A 17861-nucleotide genomic window follows, 5' to 3' on the forward strand; every position below is an offset into this window, starting at 1 on the left:
ATTTGAGACCAGACTAGGCAACATGCCAAAACCCCAGCCCTGTCTGTACCAAAAAATACAAAAGTTACCTGGGCCAGGTGCGGTGGCTCAAGCCTGTAATCCCAGCACTTTGGGAGGCCGAGGCGGGTGGATCACGAGGTCAATAGATTGAGACCATCCTGGTCAAAATAGTGAAACCCCGTCTCTACTAAAAACACAAAAAATTAGCTGGGCATGGTGGCGCGTGCCTATAATCCCAGCTACTCAGGAGGCTGAGGCAGGAGAATTGCCTGAACCCAGGAGGCGGAGGTTGCGGTGAGCCAAGATCGCACCATTGCACTCCAGCCTGGGTAACAAGAGCGAAACTCCGTCTCAAAAAAAAAAAAAAAAAAAAAAGTTACCTGGGCATGCTGGCATGTACTTGTAGTCCCAGCTACTCAGGAGGCTGAGACAGGAGGATCTCTTGAACCTGGGAGGTGGAGCTTGCAGTGAGTGGATAGCACGCCACTGCACTCCAGCCTGGGCAACATAGCCAGAACCTGTCTCAAAAATAAATAAATTAAAAAAACATTAGCTGGGTATGAGGGCATGCCCCCGGAGGCTAAGGCGGGGGAGAATCCCTTGAACCCACCCCAAGAATTCAAGACTTTAGTGAACCATGATCACACCACTGCTCTCCAGCCTGGATGACAAAGTGAGATCCCATTTCCTAAAAAAAAAAAAAAAAAAAAAAAAAAAAAATATATATATATATATATATATATATATATATACACACACACACACACACACACACATATATATATATGAAAAAGGATTACAAGCATTTTTCCCCTCTACAATTTCTAATATGCATTTTTTCAAATATCAGTAAAAATAGCCCATCTTCATAAAGCATCTACATATGCTAATTCAATGTTCTATCAAGTTCTTTCATTTACTACAAAATCCAAATTTCCTTTTTTTTTTTTAATTGAGATGACGTTTCACTCTTTTTGCCCAGGCTAGAATGTAATGGCGTGATCTCGGCTCACCAAAACCTCTGACTCCCAGGTTCAGCTGATTCTGCTGCCTCAGCCTCCCAAGTAACTGGAATTAATTATAGGTATGTGTCACCACACCCAGCTAATTTTGAATTCTTAGTAGAGATGGGGATTCTCCATGTTGGTCAGGCTGCTCTCAAACTCCTGACCCCAGGTGATCAGCCTACCTCAGCCTCCCAAAGTGCTAAGATAACAGGCGTGAGCCACCGCACCCGGCCCCAAGTTTCTTTTTTTTTTTTTTTTTGAGACGGAGTTTCGCTCTTGTTACCCAGGCTGGAGTGCAATGGCGCGATCTTGGCTCACCGCAACCTCCGCCTCCTGGGTTCAGGCAATTCTCCTGCCTCAGCCTCCTGAGTAGCTGGGATTACAGGCATGTGCCACCATGCCCAGCTAATTTTTTGTATTTTTTTAGTAGAGATGGGGTTTCACTATGTTGACCAGGATGGTCTCGATCTCTCGACCTCGTGATCCACCCGCCTCGGCCTCCCAAAGTGCTGGGATTACAGGCTTGAGCCACCGCGCCCGGCTCCCCAAGTTTCTTTAGATGTATTTTGTATATACCTTAATGGAGTCAAAATATGTAAATATTTTATCTTTAGTGCTTTTTTTTTTTTTTTTTTGGAGACAGAGTCTCACTCTGTTACCAGGCTGGAGTGTAGTGGCACAATCTCATCTCACTGCAATCTCCACCTCCCGGGTTTAAGTGCTTCTCTTGCCTCAGCCTCCTAAGTAGCTGGGACTACAGGCGCATACCACCATATCCAGCTAATTTTTCTATTTTTAGTAGAGACGGGGTTTCACAACGTTGGCTGGGTTGGTCTCAATCTCTTGACCTCATGATCCACCCGACTCAGCCTCCCAAAGTGCAGAGATTAAAGGCGTGAGCCACCAAGCCCAGTTCTACATTTTTTTATTTCTACAGAGTGTAATGATTTTTTTTTTTTTTCCCAGACTGAGTTTCACTCTTGTTACCCAGGGTGGAGTGCAATGGCGCGATCTCGGCTCACCGCAACCTCCGCCGCCTGGGTTCAGGTAATTCTCCTGCCTCAGCCTCCTGGGTAGCTGGGATTACAGGCACGCGCCACCATTCCCAGCTAATTTTTTGTATTTGTAGTAGAGACGGGGTTTCACCATGTAGACCAGGATGGTCTCGATCTCTCGACCTCTTGATCCACCCGCCTCGGCCTCCCGAAGTGCTGGGATTACAGGCTTGAGCCACCATGCCCGGCTAAAAAAAAATCATTAAGGACTATTGTAGTTTAGGATCTCTAGTAGAGACGGGGTTTCACCATGTTGACCAGGATGGTCTCGATCTCTCGACCTTGTGATCCACCCGCCTCGGCCTCCAGAAGTGCTGGGATTACAGGCTTGAGCCACCGCGCCCGGCCCAAATAATTTTTTTTAATGGAGTTTTGCTCTTGTCGCCCAAGCTGGAGTGCAGTGTTGCAAACTCGGTTCACTGCAACCTCCGCCTCCTGGGTTCAAACGATTCTCCTACTTCAGCGTCCCAAGTCGCTGGGATGACAGGCACCTGCCATCAGGCCTGGCTAATCTTTGTATTTTTAATAGAGAGTAGAGTTTAGGCCAGGCATGGTGGCTCACATGGCTGTAATCCTAGCACTTTGGGAGGCCAAGGTGGGTGGATCACCTGAGGTCAGGAGTTCAAAACCAGCCTGGCTATCATGGTGAAACCCCACTTTTTTTATTAAAAAAAAAAAAAATTTTTTTTTTTTTAAAGAGAGAGAGTAGAGTTTAGGTTTTGCCATGTTGGCTAACTCCTGACCTAGGTGATCTGCCCACCCTGGCCTCCCAAAGTGCTGGGATTAAAGGCGTAACCACTGCGTCCAGCCATTCTTCACAATTCTGAATCTTCTTGGAAACAAGTAAACTTGACGTATCCATTAAAGTATACACCTTCCAGGCCAGTGCCTCACGTCTGTAATCCCAGAACTTTGGGAAACCAAGTTGGGAAGATCGCTTGAGCAGAGGAGTTGGCAGATGAACATGACAAAATCCTGTCTCTACAAAAAATAGAAAAATTAGCCAGGCATGGTAGCACACAACTAGAGTCCCAGCTACCTGGGAGGCTGAGATGGGGAGGATCACCTGGGAGGTCAAAGCTGCAGTGAGCAGTGATTGCACTACTGCACTCCAGCCTGAGCAACAGAGTGAGACCCTATATTGAAAAAATAAATAATGTATATGCCTGGCCGGGCTCAGTGGCTTATGCCTGTAATCCCAGCACTTCGGGAGGCCAAGGCGGGCAGATCACTTGAGGTCAGGAGTTTAAGACCAGCCTGGACAACATAGTGAAACCTTGTCTCTACTGAAAATACAAAAAATTAGCCAGGTGAGGTGGTACATGCTTGTAACCCTAGCTACTCGGGTGGCTGGGACAGGACTATCACTTGAACCCAAGAGGGGGAAGTTGCGATAACCTGAGCGCTCGCCATTGTACTCCAGCCTGGGTAACAATAGCAGAACTGTTTCAAAAAATAAAAAATAATGTTTTTTAAAAAATAAGTAAATGAAGTATATACCTGATATCAGAAGACCATCAATTTCAAAAAATTTAGGTATATAATCCAGCAATCCCATTACTGAGATTTATCCAAAGGAAAGGAAATCCATATACCAAAGGGATGCCTACATCCCATGTTTACTGCAGCCCTACTCATGATAGCAAAGATATGGAATCAATCTAAGTGTCCACCAACAGTTGAATGGATAAAGAAAATACGATATATATACAGAATGACATACTATTTAGTCATGTAAAAAAGTGAAATCATGGCCGGGCGCGGTGGCTCAAGCCTGTAATCCCAGCACTTTGGGAGGCCGAGGCGGGTGGATCACGAGGTCGAGAGATCGAGACCATCCTGGTCAACATGGTGAAACCCCGTCTCTACTAAAAATACAAAAAATTAGCTGGGCATGGTGGCGCGTGCCCGTAATCCCAGCTACTCAGGAGGCTGAGGCAGGAGAATTACCTGAACCCAGGAGGCGGAGGTTGCGGTGAGCCGAGATCGCGCCATTGCACTCCAGCCTGGGTAACAAGAGCGAAACTCCGTCTCAAAAAAAAAAAAAGTGAAATCATGTCATTTGCAGCAACATGAAAGGAAACTGAGGTCCTTATGTTAAGTCAAAAGTCAAATAAGCCAGGCTGAGAAACACAAATATCGCATATTTTCACTCTTATGTGAGAGCTAAAAAAAGTGGATCTCATGGAGGTAGAAAATAGAATGATAGATACCAGAGGCTGGGAAAGGGATCAGGGAGGGTAAAGAGAGGCCAATTAATGGCTACAAACATACAATGAGATAGAACAAGTAAGTTCTAATGTTCGGTAGCAGAGTAGAGTGACTAAATTTAACAATATATTGTATATTTCAAAATAGCTAGAAGAAGGGACTAGAAACTTTCCCAATATATAAAATTGATATAGAAGATATAGAAGTGACAGATATCCCAACTTGATCACTACAGTGTACACCTGAAACAAAATATCACGTGAACCTATCTCATGAATATGTACAAAGATTTCTATCAGTTAAAAAGAAATAGGGGGCTGGGCGCAGTGGCTCACGCCTGTAATCCCAGCACTTTGAGAGGCCGAGGTGGGTGGATCACGAGGTCAAGAGATCGAGACCATCCTGGTCAACAAAGTGAAACCCCGTCTCTACTAAAAATACAAAAAATTAGCTGGGCATGGTGGCGCATGCCTGTTAATCCCAGCTACTCCGGAGGCTGAGGCAGGAGAATTTCTGAACCCAGGAGGCGGAGGTTGCGGTGAGCCAAGATCGCGCCATTGCACTCCAGCCTGGGTAACAAGAGCGAAACTCCGTCTCAAAAAAAAAAAAAAAAAGAAAGAAAGAAGGGCTGGGCATGGTGTCTCACACCTGTAATCCCAACACTTTGGGAGGCCAAGGCAGGTGGATCACGAGGTCAAGAGATCAAGAACATCCTGGCCAACATGTTGAAACCCTGTCTCTACTAAAAATATAAAAATTAGCTGGACGCACACCTGTAGTCCCAGCTACTCAGGAGGCTGAGGCAGGAAAATCACTTGAACCCAGGAGGCGGAGGTTGCAGTGAGCTAAGATCATGCCACTGCACTCCAGCCTGGTAACAAAGTGAGACTCCGGCTAAAAAAAAAAAAAAAAAAAAAGTAAAAAAAACAGGTCAGGCCAGACATGGTGGCTCATACCTATAATCCCAGCACTTTGGGAGGCAGAGACCAGTCAATCATGAGGTCAGGAAATCAAGACCATCCTGGCTAACACTGTGAAACCCTGTCTCTACCAAAAATACAAAAAATTAGCTGAGCATGGTGGGACGCGACTATAATCCCAGTTACTCAGGAGGCTGAGGCAGAAGAATTGCTTGAACCCAGGAGGCGAAGGTTAAAATGAGCTGAGATTGCACCACTACACTCGAGCCTGGGTGGAAGATCGAGACCATCTCAAAAAAAAAAAAAGAGTTTCAAGACCAGCTTGACCAACATGACAAAACCCTGTCTCTACTAAATATACAAAAAATTAGTGGGCCGGGCGCGGTGGCTCAAGCCTGTAATCCCAGCACTTTGGGAGGCCGAGGCGGGTGGATCACAAGGTCGAGAGATCGAGACCATCCTGGTCAACATGGTGAAACCCCGTCTCTACTAAAAATACAAAAAATTAGCTGGGCACGGTGGTGCATGCCTGTAATCCCAGCTACTCGGGAGGCTGAGGCAGGAGAATTGCCTGAACCCAGGAGGCGGAGGTTGCGGTGAGCCGAGATCGCGCCATTGCACTCCAGCCTGGGTAACAAGAGCGAAACTCCGTCTCAAAAAAAAAAAAAAAAAAAATTAGCTGGAGTAGTGGTGTGTACCTGTAATCCCAGCTAAGTAGCTGAGGAAGTGTGAGGCAGGAGAATTGCTTGAACCCAGGAGGCAGAGGTTGCAGTGAGCCAAGATGGCACCAATGCACTCCAGCCTGGGCCACAAAGCAAGACTGTCTTAAAAAAACAAACAAACAGCCAAGCGTGGTGGCTCACATCTGTAATCCCAGCACTTTGGGAGGCTGAGGCGGGTATATCACGAGGTCAAGAAATCAAGACCATCCTGGTCAACGTGGTGAAACCCCGTCTCTACTAAAAATACAAAAAATCAGCTGGGCATGGTGGCGCGTGCCTGTAGTCCCAGCTACTCAGGAGGCTAGGACAGGAGAATTGCCTGAACCCAGGAGGCAGAGGTTGCGGTAAGCCGAGATCACGCCATTGCACTCCAGCCTGGGTAACAAGAGTGAAACTCCGTCTCAGAAAAAATAAATAAATAAATAAATAAATAAACAAAGGCCAGGTGCGGTGGCTCAAGCCTGTAATCCTAGCACTTTGGGAGGCCGAGGCGGGTGGATCACGAGGTCAAGAGATCGAGACCATCCTGGTCAACATGGTGAAACCCCGTCTCTACTAAAAATACAAAACATTAGCTGGGCATGGTGACACGTGCCTGTAATCCCAGCTACTCAGGAGGCTGAGGCAGGAGAATTACCTGAACCCAGGAGGCGGAGGTTGCGGTGAGCCGAGATCGCGCCATTGCACTCCAGCCTGGATAACAAGAGCGAAACTCCGTCTCAAAAATAAATAAATAAATAAATAAACAAAATAAAGGTGCAGGGCACAGAGGTTCATGTTAGTAATTCCAGCACTTTGGGAGGCCGAGGCAGGTGGATCACAAGGTCAGGAGCTTAAGACCAACCTGGCCAAGATGGTGAAACCCGGCCTCTACTAAAAATCCAAAAATTTAGGTGGGCATGGTGGCAGGTACCTGTAATCCCAGCTACTTGGGAGGCTGAGGCAGGAGAATCGCTTGAACCTGGGAGGCGGAGGTTGCAGTGAGCTAAGATCATGCCATTGCACTCCAGCTTAGGCAACAGAGTGAGATTCTTGTCTCGGGAAAAAAAAAAAAAAAAAAAAATGCCCAGCACAGTGGCTCACACCTATAATCCCAGCACTTTGAGAGGTCAAGGCAGATAGACCACAAGCTCAGGAGTTCCAGACGAGCCTGGCAAACATGGTGATACCCTGTCTCTACTAAAAACACATAAAATTAGCTGGGCATGATGGCACACGTCTCTACTAAAAATACAAAAAATTAGCTAGGCATGGCGGCGCATGCCTGTAATCACAGCTACTCAGGAGGCTGAGACAGGAGAATCTCTTGAACCCGGGAGGTGGAGGTTGCAATGAGCCGAGATCACCAGGCTGGAGTGCAGTGGCATGATCTTAGCTCACTGCAACCTCCGCCTCCTGGGTTCAAGTGATTTTCCTGCCTCAGCCTCCTGAGTAGCTGGGACTACAGGTGTGCGTCCAGCTAATTTTTATATTTTTAGTAGAGACAGGGTTTCAACATGTTGGCCAGGATGTTCTTGATCTCTTGACCTCGTGATCCACCTGCCTTGGCCTCCCAAAGTGTTGGGATTACAGGTGTGAGACACCATGCCCAGCCCTTCTTTCTTTCTTTTTTTTTTTTTTGAGACGGAGTTTCGCTCTTGTTACCCAGGCTGGAGTGCAATGGCGCTCACCGCAACCTCCGCCTCCTGGGTTCAGAAATTCTCCTGCCTCAGCCTCCTGAGTAGCTGGGATTACAGGCACGTGCCACCATGCTCAGCTAATTTTTTTGTATTTTTTTAGTAGTAGAGATGGGGTTTCACCATGTTGACCAGGATGGTCTCGATCTCTCGACCTCTTGATCCACCCACCTCGGCCTCCCACAGTGCTGGGATTACAGGCATGAGCCACCATGCCCGGCTCAAAAATGATTTTTTTAATTAATGGAGCATGGTCATGTGCGCCTGCAGTCCCAGCTGCTCAGGGGCTAAGACAGGATGATCTCTTGAGCCTAGGAAGTGGAGGTTACAGTGAGCTGAGATCTGGCCACTGCACTCCAGACCGGGAGACAGAGTAAGATCCTGCCTCAAAACAAAGAAACAAAAAAGGGGCAGTCAAATATCCCTAGGAACTTCCCACTGCCAACAGTAGAGGTACAGAAATTTTAAAAGTGGCCGGGCGTGGTGGCTCATGCCTATAATCCCAGCACTTTGGGAGGCTGAGGCAGGCGGATCACGAGGTCAAGAGAGTGACACCATCCTGGTCAACATGGTGAAACCCCGTCTCTAACAAAAAAATACAAAACTCAGCTGGGTGTCGTGGAGCGCACTTGTAGTCCCAGCTACTTGGGAGGCTGAGGCAGGAGAACTGCTTGGACCCAGGAGGTGGAAGCTGCAGTGAGCCAAGATCATGCCACTACACTCCAGCCTGGTGCCTGGTGACAGAGCAAGACTCTGTCTCAAAAAAAAAAAAAAAAGGCTGGGCGCAGTGGCTCACGCCTGTAATCCCAGCATTTTGGAAGGCTGAGGTGGGTGGATCATGAGGTCAAGAGATCGAGACCTTCCTGGCCAACATGGTGAAACCCCATCTCCACTAAAAATACAAAAATTAGCAGGGGGTGGTGGCGCACGCCTGTAGTCCCAGCTACTCAGGAGGCTGAGTCAGGAGAACTGCTTGAACCCAGGAGGCGGAGGTTGCAGTGAGCCGAGATCTCACCATTGCACTGCTGCCTGGCGCCTGGCAACAGAGTGAGACTCTGTCTCCAAAAAAAAAAAAAAAAAAAAAAAAAGGTAGGGAGATCTGAGCATAGATCTGCAAGTACTGAAGACAGACAACGCTTACCAAGGTTACTGAAGGACATTCTCTGAAAAGAATCAGTGACTATTAAAATAGAAATGCTTAAGTGACTGTAAAAATAACACGTAAAGTCATAATCTTAAAAAAAAAAAAAACAGTAATCTTTTCTCACAACACTCTTAGAATTTATTTTACAATGTCTGCTTCACAATGGGGATGGGTGGTAGTAAACACGAAAGCATCAGTCCTCTCAGTATGAAGGGGTCACATCAATCTCCAGAGATAGTGTAAGCCTTAAAAAGCACCTATTCCAGCTTCACACCTAATTCCTGGACATGTCTGACTATAAATTCCTGTTTCAAGAAGATAAAACCAGAAAGCTCCACTTACTCCTTTCATCTGCTGATTCCTGCTAACATAACACTGTTACACTACACCACACCTGATCTATCACCAGATGATGTAATTAGATCCAAACACACCATGACATTGCTAAAGAGGGACACAAAAGCCATCTATATCATAAACAGGAGCTGCTCCTATTAAAAATTCAAGCCATTTGGCCGGGCGCGGTGGCTCAAGTCTGTAATCCCAGCACTTTGGGAGGCCGAGGCGGGTGGATCACAAGGTCGAGAGATCGAGACCAACCTGGTCAACATGGTGAAACCCCATCTCTACTAAAAATACAAAAAATTAGCTGGGCATGGTGGCGCGTGCCTATAATCCCAGCTACTCAGGAGGCTGAGGCAGGAGAATTGCCTGAACCCAGGAGGCGGAGGTTGCAGTGAGCCGAGATCGCGCCATTGCACTCCAGCCTGGGTAACAAGAGCGAAACTCCGTCTCAAAAAAAAAAAAAAAAAATTCAAGCCATTTAAATAATTTAAAATGCTACCTTCATAAACAGATTACATAGAAGACATTGAATATGCTACCTCTGAAAATTTGATAAAAATTAAGATAATTGGCTGGATGAGGTGGCTCATGCCTGTAATACCAGCACTTTGGGAGGCTAAAGCAGGTGCATCACCTGAGCTCAGGGGTTTATGAGACCAGCTTGGCCAACATAGTGAAACCCCGTCCTACTAAAAATACAAAAGGCAGCTGGGTGTAGTGGAGGGTGGCTGTAATCCCAGCTACGCAGGAGGCTGAGGCAGAAGAATCACTTGAACCAGGGAGGCAGAGGTTGCAGTCAGCCAACATCGTGCCATTGCACTCCAGCCTGCATGACAGAGCAAACAAGTCTCCACCTCAAAAAAAAAAAAAAAAAAAAAAAAATATATATATATATATATATATATATAAAATAAGATAATCTAGTTATCATGAAGACAGTAATGTGACTTGTCTAAGAGTCTCATGTGCTCAGTCTGTCGAAATCTCAAGGTGGAAAGTACAAAAACTTATGATCTTATTGTTATTATCCAGTTATTTGAACTGTTGCAGGGTTTTTAAAAAATCATTAATGTTTCTCTTCTTTTTTTGAGACGGAGTTTCGCTCTTGTTACCCAGGCTGGAGTGCAATGGCGCGATCTCGGCTCACCGCAACCTCCGCCTCCTGGGTTCAGGCAATTCTCCTGCCTCAGCCTCCTGAGTAGCTGGGATTATAGGCACGCGCCACCATGCCCTGCTAATTTTTGTATTTTTAGTAGAGACGGGGTTTCACCATGTTGACCAGGATGGTCTCGATCTCTTGACCTCGTGATTCACCTGCCTCGGCCTCCCAAAGTGCTGGGATTACAGGCTTGAGCCACCGCGCCCGGCAAAAATCATTAATGTTTTTAAAAGAATTGTTTAGCACTAAAAAAAAAAAAAGAATAAAAATAAATAAATAAAAAGAATTGTTATCTTGGCGGGGCGCAGTGCCTCATGCCTGTAATCCCAGCACTTTGGGAGGCCGAGGGAGGTGGATCACCAGCTCAGGAGTTCAAGACCAGACTGGCCAAGATGGTGAAACTCCATCTCTACTAAAAACACAAAAATTAGCCAGGCGCAGTGGTGGGCACCTGCAGTCCCAGCTACTTGGGAGGCTGAGGCAGAGAATTTCTCGAACCTGGGAGGCAGAGGCTGCAGTGAGCCGAAGCAGAGATCGCGCTACTGCACTCCAGCCTGGGCAACACAGCACTCTTGTTCTCAAATGAAAAAAAAAAAAAAAATGGTTATCTTTTGGAAATGTATACTGAAACATTTATGGAAGAAATGATATAATGTCAGGAATCTGGCCGGGCGCGGTGGCTCAAGCCTGTAATTCCAGCACTTTGGGAGGCCGAGGCGGGTGGATCACGAGGTCAAGAGATCGAGACCATCCTGGTCAACATGGTGAAACCCCGTCTCTACTAAAAATACAAAAAATTAGCTGGGCATGGTGGTGCGTGCCTGTAATCCCAGCTACTCAGGAGGCTGAGGCAGGAGAATTGCCTGAACCCAGGAGGCGGAGGTTGCGGTGAGCCAAGATCGTGCCATTGCACTCCAGCCTGGGTAACAAGAGCAAAACTCCGTCTCAAAAAAAAAAAAAAAAAATAATAATAATAATAATAATAATGTCAGGAATCTGCCTCAGAAATCACCTAGGGGTGCGGCCGGGTGCAGTGGCTCAAGCCCGGGTAACAAGAGCGAAACTCCGTCTCAAAAAAAAAAAAAAGAAATCATCTAGGGGTGCCGGGCGCGGTGGCTCAAGCCTGTAATCCCAGCACTTTGGGAGGCTGAGGCGGGTGGATCACGAGGTCGAGAGATCGAGACCATCCTGGTCAACATGGTGAAACCCCGTCTCTACTAAAAGTGCAAAAAATTAGCTGGGCATGGTGGCACGTGCCTATAATCCCAGCTACTCAGGAGGCTGAGGCAGGAGAATTGACTGAGCCCAGGAGGCGGAGGTTGCGGTGAGCCGAGATCGCGCCATTGCACTCCAGCCTGGGTAACAAGGGCAAAACTCAGTCTCAAAAAAAAAAAAAAAAAAAAAAAAAAAACAGAAATCATCTAGGGGTAATGAGTAGGTAGTTTACAGATGAACCAAGACTGCTGAAACTGAGCGATGGCTACAGGGTTACATAACATGAAAATCAACCTTTCTATATCCTGTAAATTACCTGATGCAAAACAGTAACTTAGCTTGAGGAAATCAAGAGCTCTCCTCTGTCCCAGGAAGCAGGCCCAAGTCCAGGCACTCAGACCATGCCCAGAATTGCTTCTTCCTAAGCCGTCCAGAAGAACAGACAGAAGGAGTAACGCCACAAGAAATCCCTTCCACTTTTCCCATCCTCACCGAACGCCAAGTCACCCAGCCCTTGTCCCCAACCTTCAAATTCCACCAAGTGCCCTCAGACTAAAGAATTCTCACTCATTTCTACTTTGTGATGACAAGAAAGCTCAGCCCCAAATAGCAACCCAAAGGCTTTCCCACTGTGATCAATAAGGGAGGTTATGACAAAAGATGTTTCTTGAATAAGAAGAGTTGTATGAAAAGTCAACAAGATAAAATAATATCACAATAGGGATATTGTGAGCCACCAAACTAAGAAGAGCCATCTAAGGCCTCAGAGCCAAAAGACCTAGTTCTACTTGGGAGAGCTATTTGACCTTTCTGGGTTTCGGGTTTCTTACCTGTGAAGTGGGATGAATCCTGCTTGACTAGTTACCATCTCAGAGGACTGCGGTGATAATCCAGTGGAAACATACCTGCGCCTCACAGAAGCTCTCTATCAGAGTTGGGTTACGGTAATGAAGAGCAAACCTGGTACTCTAACTACTCTGCTGTACTGAAGCAAAAGTATGTTCTGGAGAGGACAGGGCGCACTAGCCAATAGCAACCAAGGGAGCTCAAGGTGCTCTCCAGCCCAGAGGCAAGAAGGAAACGCAGGAAAGCACCTGGACCAGCAACCACCATCGACGCTGACCATACAAGAAACTATCAGTGACATATTTCAGTGCCCATTAGACTAGATGGAAACCGATCCTGATAATATCACAACCGGAGGTAAGCAAGTGAGCATTGCCAGCATCTGTCTGCCCGTCTTAGTGTGAACTTGGCAAGGAGCCCTGAGTTATCAGGACTCTGTTCTTCACACTCTCAAAGGATACAGTGGATGCTCAGGGGGCATATGGATTCCTCATCAAGGTTCTTAATGTTATGACTGACACCCTAAATAGCAATGTGCCAATTTTACCACTTTTCTTACAGACCTCTTGGCTTAAACATGCATCTGTACTTGAACACCCACGTAGCAGATGTCTGCATGTGTGAAAAGTCAACAAAAAATTGACACATCAGCACCTTAGGGATTTCCTACTAAGTAAAATATTTACAAGTGAACACTAGTATTATCTGATGTCCACCGGGTCATTGGCAGAACACACACAGCCCTGCTGTTAACCTCCACTTAAAGTTTAAGTGCTGAGGTAGACGTAAACGACTCCATCTTGGGGCCCACCTTCCCCCCAAGAGCAGGCGCTCTGAGGACCGTGTGGACCCCTGGCACACCGTACTGTGCATGGTGCCTGTCCATGCATTTCACCTCTCTTTCGAGAATGGAGGTGGCCCTAATGATGTTCTGCTAGACTTCTGTATTTGCCACCGAGCATTTCACACACGAGCTTGGAGGCTCATTCCCTTCCACCCCAAAGGCACCAAAGTGAAAATATTTAATTTCAGGACCTTTTACAAGCATTCACCATCTCCCAAACAATAAAAGATGAAATCTAAGTCGAAAAGATGCTAACCATACATAGTAAAGTAACTGTGCTCCAAACAGGTGTCTATCGATAGGATCTCAAGGTGCCTCTGCGGCTTGAAGTTGGGTGGATTCAGCCGAGCAGTAAAGTATCTGGGCCCTCGGGTGGGAGAATCGCAGGGAAGTTCGTTCAGGGGCATCTGGATCAGGTCCCTGGGAGGGTGTCCCCAGGCCGGGAGCTGACCTCGGTTAGATCCAGCTGACCAGGTGCTGGGGGGAGGGGAAGAAACTGACTCCCCAGAATAGAACCTCCTTTTAAGGGGGGAAGAGGGACTCCAGCGAATTCAACCAGAAATCCAGGGCCGAAGTGGTGAATAAGCAAAAAAAAGCAGGACCCGCAGGTCTTGACAGTGCCTTTCCCGACTCCAGTGGCGGCGTCGACCGGTCCCCCCGTCAATCCTGCGGGCCAGCGGCGCGCCCGCCCGGTTCCCACGCCCCGGCCCGGGCCACCCCGTACCTGCTCTGCCCCGTAGACCGTGGCAAACTGGACGAAGTCCTCGATGCGGACGAAGCCGTCCCCATCCCCGTCCAGGGCATCGAACACGGCTCGGAGGCGGGGGCCGTCCTCCTGACTCGCCGCGGGCTCGCTCGAAAGGGGGTGCGCACGGCCGAGGTCCGAGGGCTGCGGCGGGGCCCCGGGACCGTCCTCCAGCGCCAGCTCTCCCGGCGTGGGCGCGGGGAAGGGAGGGAAGAGGTCGACCTCGCCCCGGGCCCGGTGGCTGCGGCTGCGCCCCTGCACGCGGAAAGGCGCGCTCTCCGGGCAGCTCGGGGGGCCGCACTCCTCCGGCTCCTCAGTCCAGGAGAAAAACGGGTCGAGCTGTGGAAGCGGCGCCTCGAAGCAGGGCCCTGGGCCCGGGGAGTCGCGCGGCGGCGGCGCAGGCGGCCCGGGATCCCGCGGGCTCCCCTCCAGCCCCGGGGCCGGCCCGGCGCTCCAGCGCGCCCCGCCATCCGCAGCGGCTCCGGGCGCAGGCTCGCCCCGGCCCGGGGACTCCGCGTCGGGGCCGGCGGCTGGCACTCTGAGGCGCAGCTCCGCGGGGCCCGGCGCCGGCTGCTGCGCCGCCCCCGGCCAGTCCGGCCCGCCAGGCTCAGGGTCAGGCCCCGGCGGCGCCGAGCCCGGGGGCGAGGCCGGCGGGGCCGACGCCATGCTCCCGAGAGGCTAGTGGTGCGGCGAGCGCGGGCGGCAGACAAAGGCGCTCAGGGCGCGGCGGCGGGCGCGGGCATCCCCTCGGCGGCGCGGGCGGGCGCGCGCGGGGCGCCCGGGCTGCTGGGGCTGGCGCTCGGGCCCTGCTCCGTCCTCGCCCATCTTCGCGCCGCGCCTCAGCTGCCCTCAGCCCGGCGGCGCGGCGGGCGCGGGCCCATGGCGGCGGGGCGGCCTGGGACGGGCGGCGAGGGGCCGGGCGGCGGGGGCCCGGGGCCGAGGGGACTGGAGGCCTCGGAGCCTAAGGCGCAGGCTGAGGAGGCTGAAGCGCCGGAGGCACCCGGAGAACTAACGCCGCCGCCGCCGCCTCCACCGCCGCCCCGGCCCCGCCCTCCGCTGGGCCTGACGTCAGCACGTCCGGGCGGCGCCGGCTCCGCCCCTCGCGGTTTGCTATAAAGGCGGGCGCCGGGACTGTCGCGGCAGTGCGGCGGCCGTCACCATGGGGTTGGCTGGCCTTTGCCGTTTTCCCAAGCGCCGGACGTGGAGCTGCTCAGAGGCTGTGAGCGCGGGCGTGAAGTGACGTGACGTCCCCGAACAGGGGCGCGCTGGGTCAGGGCGTGCAAGGTGCGTTCCCGCCGCCCAGCCACGAGCGGGAGCGACCGCTACCTGCGCGCGGTGTGGACGAGTAAACGGCACCGCGCGGCGAGCGAAAGACGAGAAGGCACGCAGCCCGCTGGGAGCAGAGCCCTTCCGGGATAAAGCGGGAGGAGGCGCACGCCTGGCTCCGCGGCCCCGGTGGTTGCAGGTGCTCCAGAAGTTGCGGGGCGCAGACCCCGCAGAGGGCGAGGCCCTGCCCGGGCCCCGCGCGGACCCGTGGAACGCAGGGTCTGAGACCGAGTGCGGAGGGACCCCAGACGCGCAGTCCATGCTCCTGACAACCAGAGGCACGCGCGGCCTTTCCCTTGAGCCTGTAACCAAGGTCTCCAAGACGCACTGCGTTGGAACAGGCGCGGTTGCCCACGTCCAAGCGGGAGGATCGCTTGAGCTCAGGTGTTCGAGACCAGACTGGGCACCTCAGCAAGACTTGTCTCTACAAAAAGTAAGACTATAGACACCCAGCGTGAATCGCCTGTCCTTAGCCAGCCTCCCGGGCACCGTGGCTGCGTTTGGCAACTGACCTCTGTGTCCAAATGTCCCTGTCCTCAGAGGGACATAGGACCTCAGACAGGACCACAACCTTCGCAGCAGGCATGATGGTGGGACAGGCTAGTTAGGAGCAGGTGAGGCGCTAAATTTAGCCTGTCATGAAATGTATCAGGGAAATGGTCAACTTGTATTTTTACACACTATGGGCAGCAAGACAAGATACAGTTTCATAAGCAGCTTTGGCAAGATCCAAAGGAACGGAACCTCTGCTTCCAAATGTACAGTCAAGAGCAGCGTGTTAATTAACTGAGTCATCTCCCTGGCAGAATCCCAGGGTACATGGGACCAGACTTTGTGAGGCTGGCATTGGGAAAAGAGAGATGAGGGGTCCTCCTCCCCAAACTATATTCACATTTTCTTGTAAGAGCTGTATGTGTTCATGAAGAAGACACTGCAGTCAAAGAATGAAATCACCTCCAGTTTGGGCAATAATTCAAATTTGAGCTGATGCCTTTGGCCAGATAAAATTTTCAGAAGCAGTCAGTGATGTGTCAACCTTTCTAAATGGGGGTGTTAGTGTGGGTGAGGCTAACACAGCAGGCTTCCTCTGCTTTTATGTGCCGGTGCTGCCAGAAGCAGAAGGATGGCTTTCTTTTGTTTTGAGACAATCTCACTCTGTCACCAGGCCAGAGGGCAGTGGCATGATCTTGGCTTACCACAACCTCCGACTCCCTGGTTCCAGCAATTCTCCTGCCTCAGCCTCCCAAGTAGCTAGGCCTACAGGCGCATGCCACCAAGCCCAGGTAATTTTTGTATTTTTAGTAGAGACGAGGTTTCACCATATTAGCCAGGATGGCATCAATCTTCTGACCTCAAGTGATTTGCCCGCCTCGGCCTCCCAATGTACTGGGATTATAGGCATGAGTCACCTTGCCAGGGCACAACATGAGTTTTGGAGGGTATAAATATTCAAACCAAAGCCGTCTTGTCACTCTGTCCTCACATGTTGGAGAAAGACTGTCTCTTCTGGCCCAGGCGTGGTGGCTCACGCCTGTAATCCCAGCACTTTGGGAGGCTGAGGCAGGTGAATTACTTTATGTCAGGAGTTCGAGACCAGCCTAACCAATGTGGCAAACCCCATCTTTACTAAAAATACAAAAGTTAGCCAGGCATGGTGGTGGCCACGTGTAATCCCAGCTACTTGGGAGGCTGAAGCAGGAGAATTGCTTGAACCTGGAATGCAGAGATTGCAGTGAGCCTAAATAGCACCACTGCACTCCAGCCTAGGCGACAGAGAGACTCTGTCTCAAAACATAAAAATACAAATACAAATAAAAAACAAAATAGCAGGCCAGGCGCGGTGGCTCACGCCTATAATCCCAGCACTTTGGGAGGCCGAGGCGGGTGGATCACGAGGTCAAGAGATCGAGACCATCCTGGTCAACATGGTGAAACCCCGTCTCTACTAAAAAATACAAAAAATTAACTGGGCATGGTGGTGCGTGCCTGTAATCCCACCTACTCAGGAGGCTGAGGCAGGAGAATTGCTTGAACCCAGGAGGCGGAGACTGCGGTGAACCGAGATCGCGCCATTGCACTCCAGCCTGGGCAACAAGAGCGAAACTCCGTCTCAAAAAAAAAAAAAAAAAAAAAAAAAAAATAGCAGCAGAGAGCAAATTAGCAGTCGCTTGGGAAATAAGGGGTAGGGACAGCTGAGAGGGAGGGATTACCAGCTGCACTTGTGACCTGGATAGTGCTGATTCCTTCATGGCGTAGATACAGAAGACCCCATCAGACTACACACACTACATATGTGCAATTTGCTTTGTGTCAACTATGCATCCATAAAGCTGTCAACGAAAATTGCCAGGCTGGCGTGGTGGCTCACGCCTGTAATCCAAGCACTTTGGAGACCAAGGTGGGAGGATCACCTGAGGTCGGGAGTTCAAGACCAGCCTGACCAACATGGTGAAACCCTGTCTTCATTAAAAATAAAAAAGAAGAAAAGAAAATTGCCTGCATACTATTTTTTAATCGAAAACTTTTTTTTTTTCTGAGAAGGAGTCTTGCTCTGTCACCCAGGCTGGAGTGAAACGGTGCAATCTTGGCTCACTGCAAGCTCCACCTCCCAGGTTCAAGCGATTCTTCTGCCCCAGCCTCCCAAGT

The 17861-nt window shown here is 50.1% G+C and overlaps 1 protein-coding gene across 2 annotated transcripts in view; it reads right to left on the reverse strand.

Moving 5' to 3' along the window:
- RAB11FIP3 (RAB11 family interacting protein 3) overlaps window positions 1-14933 on the reverse strand; it is a 109715-nt gene extending 94782 nt beyond the window's left edge. For both annotated transcript variants that reach the window (XM_010338960.3, XM_003928533.4), the window contains exon 1: window positions 13869-14933. In XM_010338960.3, coding sequence (XP_010337262.2) covers window positions 13869-14555 — 687 coding nt within the window. In that variant the 5' untranslated portion in view covers window positions 14556-14933. The remainder of the gene's footprint in view (window positions 1-13868) is intronic.
- Between the last annotated feature and the right edge of the window lie 2928 nt (window positions 14934-17861).

The sequence above is a fragment of the Saimiri boliviensis genome, chromosome 12 (genome assembly GCF_048565385.1).
Source record: "Saimiri boliviensis isolate mSaiBol1 chromosome 12, mSaiBol1.pri, whole genome shotgun sequence".
Classification (NCBI taxonomy): Eukaryota; Metazoa; Chordata; class Mammalia; order Primates; family Cebidae; genus Saimiri; species Saimiri boliviensis.